General features: G+C 38.9%; 1 protein-coding gene across 2 annotated transcripts in view; it reads left to right on the top strand.

Moving 5' to 3' along the window:
• The window catches only part of MYH10 (myosin heavy chain 10), a 164,844-nt gene that overhangs the window by 51,964 nt on the left and 98,573 nt on the right, over nt 1-14,307 (top strand). For both annotated transcript variants that reach the window (XM_023513988.1, XM_003791102.2), the window contains exons 5-6: nt 2,917-3,019; nt 10,415-10,507. In XM_023513988.1, coding sequence (XP_023369756.1) covers nt 2,917-3,019; nt 10,415-10,507 — 196 coding nt within the window. The remainder of the gene's footprint in view (nt 1-2,916; nt 3,020-10,414; nt 10,508-14,307) is intronic.

Consider the following 14,307-nt stretch of genomic DNA (forward strand, 5'->3'; position numbering starts at 1 on the left):
GGTACCTGTAGTCCCAGCTACTTGGGAGGCTGAGGCAGGAGAATCACTTAAGCCCAAGAGTTTGAGGTTGCTGTGAGCCGTGACGTACTCTACCAGGGCGACATAGTGAGACTCTTGTCTCAAAAAAAAAATTCAAAAAACCCCTATTTGATTCTCTCATTTATTTTATATCTCTTCTCCTAAGCTCCAGCTCTTTAAGGACACGGACTGTATTCACAGCTATCTCTCTAGCACTTAGAAGAGGGGCTGGCACACAGCATTTTGGATTTGTAAATATTTGTTGAATGGATGAATGAAAAATCACTTCTTTATCTATGTACCAGGTAGAAAATATAAAGGTGATGAAAGGCCATTAATGACAGATATAAAAAATATAAAAGGAGCCTAGGAATAAACTTAACAAAGACTATGTAGGGGCTATTTTCATTCGTTTATTCAGTGCCTGCTGTGTTAGGCACTATGAAAAAGGCAAACATGTCTTTGCTTATTTTGAACTTAGAAAAATACAAAATTTACCTGTGAGACTCAGGGATAAAGGCATCATTTCTAAAAAATAGCACGTGTATATTGATACTGTTTAAGTCAAAATTCCACTTGTTTTTTACTTGGGAGGCAGATAGTTGGGGCAGGGATAGAAGAATAAAATTATTTGAAGTTAATCTAAAAAAATAAACTTTCAGTTTACTTGATTTCTGTTTTTTTCTTCTTTTTAAGGAAGAACGATAGTGGGTGCTCTAGTTAGTCATATTTCAGAACCACTTCAGTATGGTGCAGGCTTTGAAATAAGCCACATGTATAGGAAATAAAAAGAAGATTAAAGATGACATTTCACGTTGCTCCACTGATATTAGCATGTGGGCCAGATCATCGGCAGAAGAGATTAGATTAAATCCTTACCTCAAACTATAAATTTTTTTTTCAGATCGATTGAAGATTTAGCTATAAAAAGTGAAACCATCGAAGTACTAGAAGATAATACAGATGGATTTAATAATACAGTTGATATAAAAATGAGAGTATAGATGGATATAATCTTGGTGCAGAAAAGGCCTTTTTAAGCATGAACAACAGGCAAAAATCTTTAAATAAAAGTTTGGTATATTTGAGTGCCTAATATTTGAAAACTAACGCTAGGGGTGGTTAATAAACTTAATATGTAAAATATTCTTTTAAGCCAATAAGTGGGTTATATCTACAGTCATCAAATCTTAGAACTAAGAAGTCTCGAATCCAATGCCTACATTTCATAGACTGGAACACTGAGGCCCAGAGAAGAAAATTTCCTTACTCAAGGCCACGCAAGTGGTCAGCAGGATTTGCTCAACCCTCCCAACAGTTGAGATTGTAGTTATCTGAGTGCAGAGACTTAATATCATAATGCAACCAGTAAGCCTATTGAAAAATTTAACTTGTAGACAGTTAAAATAGTGTATTGTTCTAAGCATAATACAAAAAAAGGGTCAGAGTTTTTTAGGAAAAAATTTTTCAAGACTTAGATAAAATGCTTAGAAGATTATTAGTTGGCAATGTACATATAATAACAATTTTAAGTTTTTTAAAGAAAATTAACCAAATTAGATATTAAAAGTTTTATTATAATCCAAATTGGGATTTTTATTGATTTGTAACCTGCAATTTGCTTTGATAATGTTTTAGGGAACTTTAAACATTTAACATTTCAGCAGAAGGCCTTAATTCATACACATTTATCACCACTTTGTGCCTAACAGCTCATTTGAATTTCAAGCTTAATATTAAGTAAAAATAAAAAGCAGCTTTTGAAATGGCACCAGGCTTGTTTGTAAAAATAAATCATTTAAAGTGATGGCATTTGTCCACATCAAGACCAAAATTCATAGTATTCATTCATTTTGACAACAAATTTTGTACTGCCTATGTGTCAACACTGGGCAAGGTTATGTGAATTAAAACGAAACAAACACATGTGGTCTTATCCTTGGCGTCAGGGAGCTTGCTGTTTGAGGCCAGCAAACAATGGGAAGATCTTAAAGTGCATACAAGGTACAGCCTTGGTACAAAGGAGGGGATTGGTAGTCCATTTTGAAGGATGCCCTGAGAAGGCTTTCAGGAGATTGTTAGATGAATATAAGTAACCAGAGGGTATCCCAGAATTCTTTCAACTCCATTAGATTAAATTATCTTTGTTGTTGTTGTTGCAGTTTTGGACAGGGCCCAGTTCGAACCCACCACCGTCAGTATATGGGGCCGGCACCCTACTCACTGAGCCACAGGCACCGCCAGATTATCTTAATTGTTTTAGGAATTTTCAGTTTGCAGTGCTGGATATGTTTCTGGTACCGAGTAGTTTCTTCAGGAACATTCTGATAAATTTCACTTCTCTGACAGAGTCCATCTGTCCCCTCAAAGGGAAAAAAACAGTATTGCTAACATTTTCCTGTGTCCTCTTCCTGGCATCTACGAAGACATATTTGAGTTTATTTGATACTTCCTTTTTTTTTGAGACAGAATCTTACTTTGTCACCCTCAGTAGAGTGCTATGGTGTCATAGTTCATAGCACCCTCCAACTCTTGGGCTCAAGTGATCCTCTTGCCTCAGTTTTTCATTTTTTTTTTTTAGTAGAAACAGGGTCTCAGTCTTGCTCAGGCTGGTCTCAAACTTGTGAGCTCAATCGATCTACCCACTTTGGCCTCCCAGAGTGCTAGGAATTCAGGCATGAGCCACTGTGCCCAGCCTATTTGATAATTCTTAAAAAATAATTTTATTTTCTAACTACTGCTGATAGTTATTTTTTCTACTATTTATTGATTTAGTTTATTTATTCTTATTACAACTAATTCTTCTTCCAGTGCAACTTAATCTTTTGTCAATTGTAATTTTGGAATGCATGTGCTGTGCTTTTATTAAAGCAAAACCTATGTTAATATTTCTCTCAGGGGTGAATCGGGTGCTGGGAAGACGGAAAATACGAAGAAGGTTATTCAATACCTTGCTCATGTTGCTTCTTCACATAAAGGAAGGAAGGACCATAATATTCCTGTAAGTTTTTGCTCTGTAAATGAGGAAGCCAATCTACTTCATGCACTGCTGTTACTAAGAGCTCCCTTGTCTCCACCCCACCCACCCCGCAAAGCTTTTTTTCCCTCAAGAGGAACAAGGATACAGGAAATTGCTATCAAATAGGTTTTCTAACAGGACAAACTGGAAGTTATGATTGTGGCTTAAATCCTAATTTTCTGCAGTGATGTGGTGAGCATTGTTAAAAATTGCATAGCAGTGCTTATCAAGAACTTCTTATTTTCTACCAAGAAAAGCTCCTCACATATTTTTAGCAGTTCCCCTGAACTTGCAGAGTTACCTGCTGCAGCCCACAGTAGCTTGAGGGGAGGGTACAGATAAGGGAAGAATGATAGCAAAAGGGTAAGAATTGAGAAGATGTCTGTTACCCTTAACTTTTAGATAGTCAGGCAGAAGGAGTAGTTAATGTAGCCTGAGAGAACGGCAGTGAAAGCAGCCTCCACGTTCTAACCCCCACGTGTGCCTGGTGCTTTGGATATGGCTTACGGCTAGGGAAGGACCCAAACTTGCTAACGTTTGCATTTATCTGTTTGTAATGAACAGCAGGAATCGCCTAAACCAGTGAAACATCAGGCAAGTGCTTTTCTTTATGCTTCTTAGTGTTGAGTGTTTGCACTAATCTCTGTCTTTAGATTGAATCTCCACTAGCAACAAATGCCATTAGTTCTCAGTGAAATCTATTATAAAAAATATTTAATTTTGAAAATGTATTGCTTAGAGCCTTATTCTTTCATGAGGAGCAGCATGCCATTTTGCTTCAAGTTTGTTTTCTAGGTATATGTTAATCTTTATTTGGCCTTTTTTTCATGACATTGAATTGCATGTTTATGAAGCCGATAAACTCATGGTATCACGAGGAAAATACTAGGTGGCTTTATTTTAATGTTTACTAAACACATGGAAACCGACCTTTGTGCCATACACTAAATTTTGAATTTGGAGCTGCAACTTGAAATGTTTTACCTTTTGGGTTACAAATTTCTAATCTGTTAAAAGTGTTATGGCATTGTATAGTTCATGCCTTTATTTGTTTTGACATAAAGGCCTCGTTGTATTTAATAAATAAAATTAGGGTTTTCTTTCTGCTGGGCAAGTAGTGGAGGAGTGTTATTGTTCTAATTATCAGATGCCTGCCTTTTAGTGCCACAGGTCATAGCAGTGAACAGAGCATGAAGCAGAGAGTGACCTCAATTTCCTGCTACGTGGGAGGAGAGGAAGGGTAGAACTGAGCCAGATTCCTTGGATAGAGCAGGATATCTGTGCTTGGATTTAATCCTTTCCCCCATCAGTGGAACAGTTTTGGTTTATCTTCCAAAAACATAATGTTAAGGCTAATATAAAGCAGGAAACAACATTGTTATAGAAATGATCTATTAAAGAAAGAAACAGTCATAATTATCTAAAGGAATTATCATATGTACTAAGATTTTCAGATATCTTTCTTAAAATCCTTAAAAATTATCAGGCACCAAAGTTGTACTATATCTATAAAGGTTATTTTGGTCCTTTAGCTGCAGATCAGACCAGTAATACAAATTGGAAGAGTTAATGAAATAATCATGAAATATCCCATAGGCTGTTTTTTACCACTTAAAGAAGGAAAATCTGGACCAGAAACCAGCTTTTCTTTGTGCTTTGGCAGTCCATGCTAAGTGTATGTGCTAAATATGTACCTGGGTCACTAGCAAAATAGGTGTCAAGCAATTAATGTACAGATTTAGGTTTTCCAAATGCTCTGTGGAACACATAAATCATTACCATTAACATTTTTCTGATGTCATTTTAAACGACAGAGTGGATCCCTGTTGTATGTGAGTAGCATGCCTACCCCTAGATTTTACTTTGGGTCATCAATCCCTGGGAAGCAAGTTCTCCCGAAGCAGCTGCTGCCTGCTCTGGGTGCTGACCTGTATGCCTTCCTGCATGTCCCCACTGCGCACAGAGCTCTCCACACAGAGCCCTCCATGCGGCTTTTCCCAAGTTGATTTTATTAGTAGTCAAGTCACATAGTAACTCTGGTGATGTTTTTAGAAACATTAGAACAGCAGTTCTCAATTTTCCTTCCCCAACTCACCTGAAGAATGTGAACTGAACAACATGGAAAGGAATGAATCACACACAAAATTACTTCTCACCTGTTGGGGTGCCCCTGTCCATGACTTCCTCGCCACATTTTGAGAATGGTTGCCTTAAAGTTACGGTGTAAAAAATAATTTGCAAGGTTAGAGTTTGTTTTGGTTGATTTGATACCACTGCTTTGCGATTTTACATTGACCTTTATGAGCAAAACTTGCTCAGGTTCCCAGTAACCATTTGTATCTATCCAGCATTTTATCACTAGACACTAGTATGAACTATAAAAAAAAAATGGGGGGGAAGGTGTTTCTAGGCTCCTGAGGTGGTCTTTTTGTTGTTGTTGTTGTTGTTTATTTGCCCATTGTTTTTTTTTTTGGAAACAGCTTTTTTGAGATATAATTCACATACCATACAATTTACCAGTAGTCCTCCCAGCCTGTAGCAACCACTAATCTACTTTCTGACTTTATGAATTTGCCTATTTTGGACATGTCATATGAATGGAATCATATGTGGTCCTCTCAGACTGTTCTCTCATTTAGCATAATGTTTTCAAGGTTCATCTATATTGTAACTTGTGTCGGTACTCGATCTTTTTTGTGGCCAAATACTATTACATTATATTAAATATGTCACATTTTATTTATCTGTTCATCAGTTGATGGACATATGGGTTATTTCCACTTTCTGATTATTATAATTAATGCTGATATGAACATTCATGTGCAAGTTATCGTGAGGACATATGTTTCCATTTCTGTTGGGAGCATACCTAGAAATGGAATTGCTGAGTCATATGGTAACTCTGTTTAACATTTTGAGGAATTGGCAAACTATTTTTTTTTTCTAAGAGTCTACACCATTTTACATTTCCACCAGCAATAAACAAGGGTTCCAGTTTCTCCATATCCTTGTCAGCACTAGACGCTATCTGTCTTTTTTGGTGTGGTTTAGTCTTTTATATTGCCTTTAACATTTAATCTTCATTTTGAAAATGTGAGCAGGCATAAGTGAAATCAATTTTCAAAATTAAAGTCATAATATGTAAGAGGTAAATTTTAAATATTTACCTATGAATTTTTGGTGTACTTTTTATAACAAAATTAAAAGTCTAATTTGGCTTTATCCCATTAGCATTCACTAGCCAACTGCAAGTGTACCTTCGCTGCCCTCTTTCCTTGTGACCTGTTGCTGTTAGAGACCCTCAAGATCTGGCACATTGTTTTCATGGCCCCAACATGGTACAATTTCAGAGCAGATTTGAGAATGACTAATTTCTAAAACTTGATCATCCTCTAAGAATGATCAAGCCAGCCTACCTGCTTCCCTGCCTTTTTATGTCATCTCTGGGATAATTTTATATCCTTCTCCAGCCTTTTCTAATCCACCTTGAATCAGGACAAAAAGGTGATAGATAGCAAGTAGCAAGTACAGAAACGAGAGCCAGCCAGTTGAGATTAGAGTCCAGTTTTTAACATTTGATTGGTTGTAGCCTTCTGCCTTAAACTCTCCTCCTGTGGTTAGTAAGACACTTGCAGCTTTGCCCGGCCAGGCCTGCAGGGTGCAGCCTGATCTCAGCCCCAGTCCTCATGTAGTCTAGTTGCTGGCTGAACTGAAATTTTGAAAGATGCATATTTTTTAGCTATTTAAAACTCATCCTATATCATATAGCAAGTGTGCATTATACACTATATGGTAAACACAAAGGTGTAGTTTTCACCATGATTGGCAGACTCAAAGTTTAAAGCCTTATATATCTCTAAATACTTAGAACTTTAAGAATAATTTCAATAGCTAGCGCTGCTTTTTTGGGGTACATTTCCAAATACCATTTCTCATTTTTATATAGAACAGAAACAAGGGACATTGCCCATCCAGTTCTAGCAGAAAAGTGAGTAGTCACTGACCCTGGTGGTTTATAAATGCCTTCATAATTCAGATAAGAGGTATTAATACCATTTATCTAGTTAAGAAATTGTTCAACACAGAAATGATAACATTTCTGATAATTTCTTAACTTAAGGCCATTTGTATGTTTTGTGATACTAACTTTGCGTCAAACTTTTTGGGCTTAATTTGTGAGTTTTTGAGATCTTTATTTGGTCTCACTGATGTCACAGATCCCTTAGAAGTTATATCATGACACTATTAGTGTAGTAGAAACAATAGCAGGGACATAGAAGTACCTGGGCCTACAATTATGATGGTGACTGTGAGTGCCCTTAACTCACATTTTATCACTGCTTTTGGCTCACCATTATTCCCTCCCAAATACTATCAGAACTTTTTTTTTGAGACGGAGTCTTACTTTGTCATCCTCTATAGAGTGCTATGGTATCATAGCTTACAGCAACTTTAAACTCTAGGGTTCAAGTGATCCTCTTGCCTCAGCCTCCCAAAGTTGAGATCACATGACCAGCTGTTTTTAGAGACGCAGTCTCGTACTTGCTCAGCCTGGTCTTGAACTCCTGAGCTCAGGCAATCCTCCTACCTCAGCCTCCCAGAGTGCTAGGATTACAGGTGTGAGCCACTGCACCCAGCCTCAAGACCTCTAGTTTTACATTCATTCAGCAAACATTTGTGGAGCTTCATTTTGATCTGATGTTGACTAAGCTGGGTACAGGGGATACGGCCCATACAGAGCTAACCCTGTAGGTTTTTTTAAGCCAGCACAAAGAAGAATAGAATCAGTAGGTAACACACACACTCACTAAGAAGAAAAGAAAAGAATCCACAGAAATCTTGACTCAAAGAATCTGCGTAGCTGCGTCCAGGAAATAGTAAAATAGAGTATGTGTTACTTGCTTTATCTGCAAGTTAGGGAAACACTTTAAAGAGAGATTATGAAAATCTATTATGATTTGGCAGGATTGTATATAATTTTAAGGAATCCATTTTTTTTTTTTTTTTTTTTACAGTTTTTGGCCAGGGCTGGTTTGAACCTGCCACCTCTGGCATATGGGGCCAGCGCCCTACTCCTTTGAGCCACAGGCGCCACCCAGGAATCCATATTTTGATACCTTGATCTTACAGATCTTTAGAGTAAAGGTAATGCCCTGCTTATTAGAACGTTAGTGTTTTTCTGATGGTTTCCACGTTCTGATTACACAGGTCAAATTAGGCAAAACAACAACAAAAAGCAAATTTAGAGGCCTAAACCATTGACCCACCAGGGCACTGCAAAGTTTTAGTCGTAAGCATGCTGATGGAAATGACCTCTAACCTCAAGGGAAAAGGCAGTTGATTTTATCACAGAATAATAGCTAATATTCTTTTTTTTTTTTGTAGAGACAGAGTCTCACTTTATCACCCTCGGTAGAGTGCCGTGGCATCACACAGCTCACAGCAACCTCCAACTCCTAGGCTTAGGCAATTCTCTTGCCTCAGCCTCTGAGTAGCTGGGACTGCAGGCACCCGCCACAACACCCAGCTATTTTTTGTTGCAGTTTGGCCGGGGCTGGTTTTGAACCCGCCACCCTTGGTGTATGGGACTGGCGCCCTACTCACTGAGCCACAGACACTGTCCAATAGCTAACATTCTTATTGATGGCTCTCATGCATCAAAATGGGATCAGGATACCATATTTAAGGAAATTTGGCAGTTTGTAATGTTTTAGAAAGATTTATGTTAGAAATAGCCTGGTAAGTGCTTTGAAGTCAATAAACAGGAAGATTTAATACACAAGGAGAAAACTACTCATGCCAAGAAAGTGCAGTAATGCTGTGTGGTGATGTTCACACAGCTTAAGATTATTGCTAAGACTGGTTCTTGAGTTGATCACAGCGGTAGATTATAGTTAAGACCTGTGAAAATGTGGTCAGTCTAGGCTCAGCGCCTATAGCTCAGCCGGCTAAGGCGCCAGCCACGTACACCTAAGGTGGCGGGTTCGAATCCCCAGCCCAGACCCGCCAAACAACAATGACGGCTGCAACCAAAAAATAGCCGGGCGTTGTGGTGGGCGCCTCTGGTCCCAGCTACTTGGGAGGCGGAGGCAGGAGACTCGCTTGAGCCCAGGAGTTGGAGGTTGCTGTGAGCTGTAATGCCACGGCACTCTGCCCAGGGGGACAGCTTGAGGCTCTGTCTCAAAAAAAAAAAAAAAAAAAGAAAATGTGGTCAGTCTAGATAAATGCCTTAGAGAGATGTATCAGGAGAATACCCGCTTCCTACGGAACATGCCTCAGGAACCCGCTCACCCTTGCAGCTGAGTGGCAGAGCCCAAACCGGGGTTTGATCCCAAAACTGTTATGTTGGATCTCAAAAACGTTTCCTGTTTTTGGATTTGATGGTGGTACAAGGCATCACATTAACAAATGGCCACTCACTTAAAAATCTTATGTGAGTTTCTTTATATTCATTTTTTTTGCTTAGAGAATCGCATTTGCTTAGAGAATTGCATCCTCAACTAGATCTTAGATTTTCTTTAGGTCTAGAATAGTGTGGGCATTTTAAAATACAGAGCAAAGATTTGTTTTTGGATAAAGCTGATTTATTTAAGTCATAAAATAAAATTCTGAATGACATTCCAGAAACACATCACTTGCTTCTCATGGCCAGAAATGGTATCATGCTTTCTTCTACGGTTTTCGATTGTGTTTCATGATTAAAACACCTGTTAATACACTTACATCTTTTGTTTGTAAAGTCTGTTGCACAGCTTAGTTTGCATGTCAGAGACGCTGATTGAAGCACACATTATACCAAATACTCTGTCCTTAGCCTTTTAAATCTGAGCAAGTCTGATAGCATTACCATGTTTACCGTCCTCTGTAAGTGGAGGTAAGAACATTGCCCTGTCTATACCATAGAGATATTATGTGAAACCCCTTGGAAAAATGGAAAGTCTTATACCAATGCAGTGGTAATCATCCATTTAGCTACCTTAATCTTTCAAACAAGGCAGAGTTAAAATAAGCAGAACTATTAATATGTCCTTTTTAGAAGTGTTATGCTAAATTTCATTTTGTGAAATTTGTTTCATTTTCAAAATTCTTTACTAATTTATGTGCCTTGTGCTTCAGTTTTATCTTCTCCATTCAGTGTGATATTTTCTTCTTGTGAACACGTTATAGATGCTAATTTTTGCCTTTAGCAGAGCTTAATATAACTAGGAGTAAGAAGCCAACAAGAGTTGCTGGATGGCAGACAGGATGAAAGAAGTGAGAAATAGAGACAGTGTCTTCTCCCCTCCCCGCCCACCGCCCCACCCCGACCTAAGTAACGATGTTAGATTAACATACATCTGTTTTTATTTATGTGTGTGTGTGTGTAATGTCTTCTAGGGGGAACTTGAACGGCAGCTTTTGCAAGCAAATCCAATCCTGGAATCATTTGGAAATGCGAAGACTGTGAAAAATGATAACTCATCTCGTTTTGTAAGTTTAAAAGCATCAGAAACTTTTTAATTCCTCAGATTTCTAGTTAAATGTCTGTAGTTATGCAAATGAATTGTTTCTTAGGTTTTTTGTTGTTGTTGTTTTGGTTTGGTGTGGTTTTTTGAGACTGAGTCTCATTCTCTCATCCTGGGTACAGTACAATGGGGTTATCATAGCTTACTGTAGTCTCCAACTTCTGGGCTCAAGTGATTTTCCTGCCTAAAGCCTCCCAAGTAGCTGGGACTACAGGCACTTGCCAGGATGCCCACCGAATTTTTCTATTTTTAGTAGACAATAGAGCTGGTCTCAAATTCCTGAGCTCAAGGGTGCCAGGATTATAGGTGTGAGCCCCCACACCTGACCTTCTTTCTAGATTTTAAGAAGAGGATAATAGATATTGTATAGAACATGGCTACTCAGGGGGAGGTTAGATCGAGGGAGGGTGAATGGTGGGATCACACCTACAGTGCATAATGCAAGGGTACGTGTCAGAGCTATTAAGTATAGAGTATAAATGTCTTAACACAATAATTAAATAAACAAGATGAGGTATATATTAACCCGTGTGATGTAAGCGTTTCTAATTCTATATGAAATCAGCACATTGTACCCCCTAAATGCATTAATGTATACATGAAAGAGATAAAAAGGACATGGCTACTCTATAGAAATATGTCACTTGCAATTTAGAATTTTCTAGTAGCTATACTTTAAAAAGAAGGAAAGTTACCATAATATTTTATTACATAGGGATATATAATTATGTATTTTTATAGATCTATAATTATATGACCTCTCTGAGCTTATTTCTTCATCTTTATTTATCTATCTATCTATTTTTTATTTATTTATTTTTGAGACAGAGCCTCATAAAAAGGCTCTAGGTAGAGCCCTGGGTAGAGTGCTGTGGCATCACAGCTCACAACAACCCCCAACTCCTGGGCTTAAGCGATTCTCTTTGCCTCAGCCTCCCAAGTAGCTGAGACTACAGGCACCTGCCGCAATGCCTGGCTTTTTTTTTTTTTTTTGGTTGTAATTGTCATTCTTATTTGGCAGGCCCAGGCTGGATTTGAACCCCCAGCTCTGGTGTATGTGGCTGGTGCCTTAGCCGCTTGAGCTACAGGTGCCAAGCCTGTTTCTTCATCTTTAACCAGTCATGATAATGATATGGAATTGGTGTGGAGGTTAAACTGTGCATATTGATACTTAGCCAAGCCCTAGGTAAAGTAAATGTTCACTTATGAAGTTGCTATTAGATGTAGTGAACTGACTTTTTTGTATCTTTAAATTTTCGGTTTATTTATTTTACTTGATTTTTTTTTTTAATTTTATTTTTTTAAGAGAAAGGATCTTGCTCTGTCATCCAGGTTATAGAGTGCAGTGGCACTATTGTAGGTTGTCTTGAACTCCTGGGCTCAAATGATCCTCCTGTCTCAGCCTCTATTAGCTACAAGCACATGCCACCATGCCTAGATTTTTTGTTGGGGGGGGGATAGAGATAGAGTCTTACTCTTACTTGAGCTGGGCTTGAACTCCTGGCCTCAAACAATCTTCCTGCCTCAGCCTCCCAAAGTGCTGGTATTACAGGCATCAGCCACTGTACCTGGCCCTGACCTTTTTGTATCACCTCATATTTCTATAGGATTAAGACTTCAGAATAATTGGTCACTACTATCACTTCTCTTTTAAAATTCTTCTTAGCTGTTCAACTATTCTAATTCCTTGAAAGCTTTTATTCCTCCCTTCCCCCCCAGTTTGACTAGCTGTAACAGTTTGCCTGGGGACATTATCCTAAGTGATAGCCAGATTCAGTGTTATTTTAAGGACACCTCCCCTGTCTGCTCAAGCTGCTCAGCCCTAAGGCTAGAATGGCAAATCATCTCTATACCCATATTCAACAAAATGGGCATTTCTTCAGTAAGTCTTCTGCCCTGGATTATAGTCACCAAATTTTGACAGCCCTTTCCTTAGTTAGATTGGAGAAGGACAAGTTAAAATACATTCTACTATTTTTTTCTCCTTCCTCTGTAGTATTTGTAAGTAGGCCAGAATAAAAGAGTTCAATTCTGACAGTTCATTGAGGCATAATTTGGGGGAATCTAATGTCACTGTGACATGCTTTTTACAGCTGAGAATGTAAAGTCAGGGTCTGCATGTTAATTTGCTGTTGGCAAGGTTTCTGTGATTAGTGGAAGGGACTGGATTCAGGGTACAGAGGACCCAGTAAACACAAAGGTATCCAGAAAACCTGCTACTAGTTTGCTAGGGCTGCCATAAAAATGTGCCACAGGCTGGGTGACTTAAACAACAGACTATATTTACCCATAATTCTGGAGGCTGAAAGTCTGAGATGGAGGTGTCAGCAGGGCTGGTTTCTTTGGGCCGCTTTCCTTGGCTTACCGATGGTCGTCTTCTCCCTTCTTCCTTCTTTTTTAATTGAGACAGAGTCTCACTTTATCATTCTCAGTGGAGTGTTGTGGCATCATAGCTCACAGAAACCTCAAACTCTTGGGCTCAAGTGATTCTCTTAACTCAGCCTCCCAACTAGCTGGGACTATAGGTGCCCACCACAATACCTGGCTACTTTTTTGCTTGTTTGTTTGTTTAGCAGGCCAGGGTTGAATTTGAACCCACCAGCCCTGGAGCATGTGGCTGGCACCCCAGTTACTGAGCTGCAGACAACCCCTGATCTCCTATTCTTATAAGGACACAGTTATATTGAAGCAGGGCCCACCCTAATGACCTCCTTTTAATTTAGTTTCTTTTTTTTTTTTTTTTTTTTGAGACAAGAGTCTCACCATGTCGCCCTCAACATAGAGTGCTGTAGTGGTGTCACAGCTCACAGCAACCTCACACTCTTGAGCTTAAGCGATTCTCTTGCCTCAGCCTCCCAAGTAGCTGGGACTACAGGCGCCCACCAAATGCCCAGCTGTTTTTTGGTTGCATTTGTCATTGTTGTTTTAGCAGGCCTGGGCCGGGCTCAAACCCACCAGCTTTGGTGTATGTGGCCAGCACCCTACTCACTGAGCTACGAGCCAATTTAGTTACCTTTTTAAAGAAACTGTCTCCAAATACAGTCACATCCTAAGATACTGGAGATTTGGATTTAAGCATAAAAATTGAGGAGGGCAGTGCCCAGTTCTGCCCATTATACCCTGAGAAGTAGTTTAAATGCAGGATGCTTTCCATGTTGTATAAGAAATAGGGATATAATTGCTTGGAATATTGTTTATTCCTAATAAGATAAAAAAATGTGAAGGTTCACTTAATCCGAGTTCATTTAGTATTTATTTTAGCTTTCAGTGTACAAAGCGGGCAAAGGAGATGTGCCTGTGTCAATAGGAAGCAGGGCTGTGACTTTGGGATTTGTAAGAGATCTGAGAAAACGGAATGCTCTTAGTCTTTCTGCCATTTCCCCTGGATCACCCGCAGTGACCTTGAGCCATGATGAAATCTTAAATTCCTCCTGCTGGGGAGCCCTGTGTTTAGTGGCTGAATGTATCACCGAATAGAAGACAACAGTGAGCTTCTTGCTTCAGTCTATGAGTCTCCAGGAGTGTTTTCAAAGACAACTTAATGGAAGATCTTTTATTTTTACCACATAAGTCAAGCTACCTATCTATTCTGCTTTCCTTCTCACCAAACTGCATTCTAAATTTGGGGAAAACAGTTCTCTGCCCATTTTTGCCTGGAAAAGATAAGCTACTACTTTGGGAAAAAATGTAGTGATTCCGTTACTAAATGGTAAGAATTAATCTACCTGCCAAGTTGTTACCACTCATTATTTTTGTATTTGGAAC

The sequence above is a fragment of the Otolemur garnettii genome, unplaced genomic scaffold, assembly GCF_000181295.1.
Source record: "Otolemur garnettii isolate 467f Iridium unplaced genomic scaffold, OtoGar3 scaffold00046, whole genome shotgun sequence".
Classification (NCBI taxonomy): domain Eukaryota; kingdom Metazoa; phylum Chordata; class Mammalia; order Primates; family Galagidae; genus Otolemur; species Otolemur garnettii.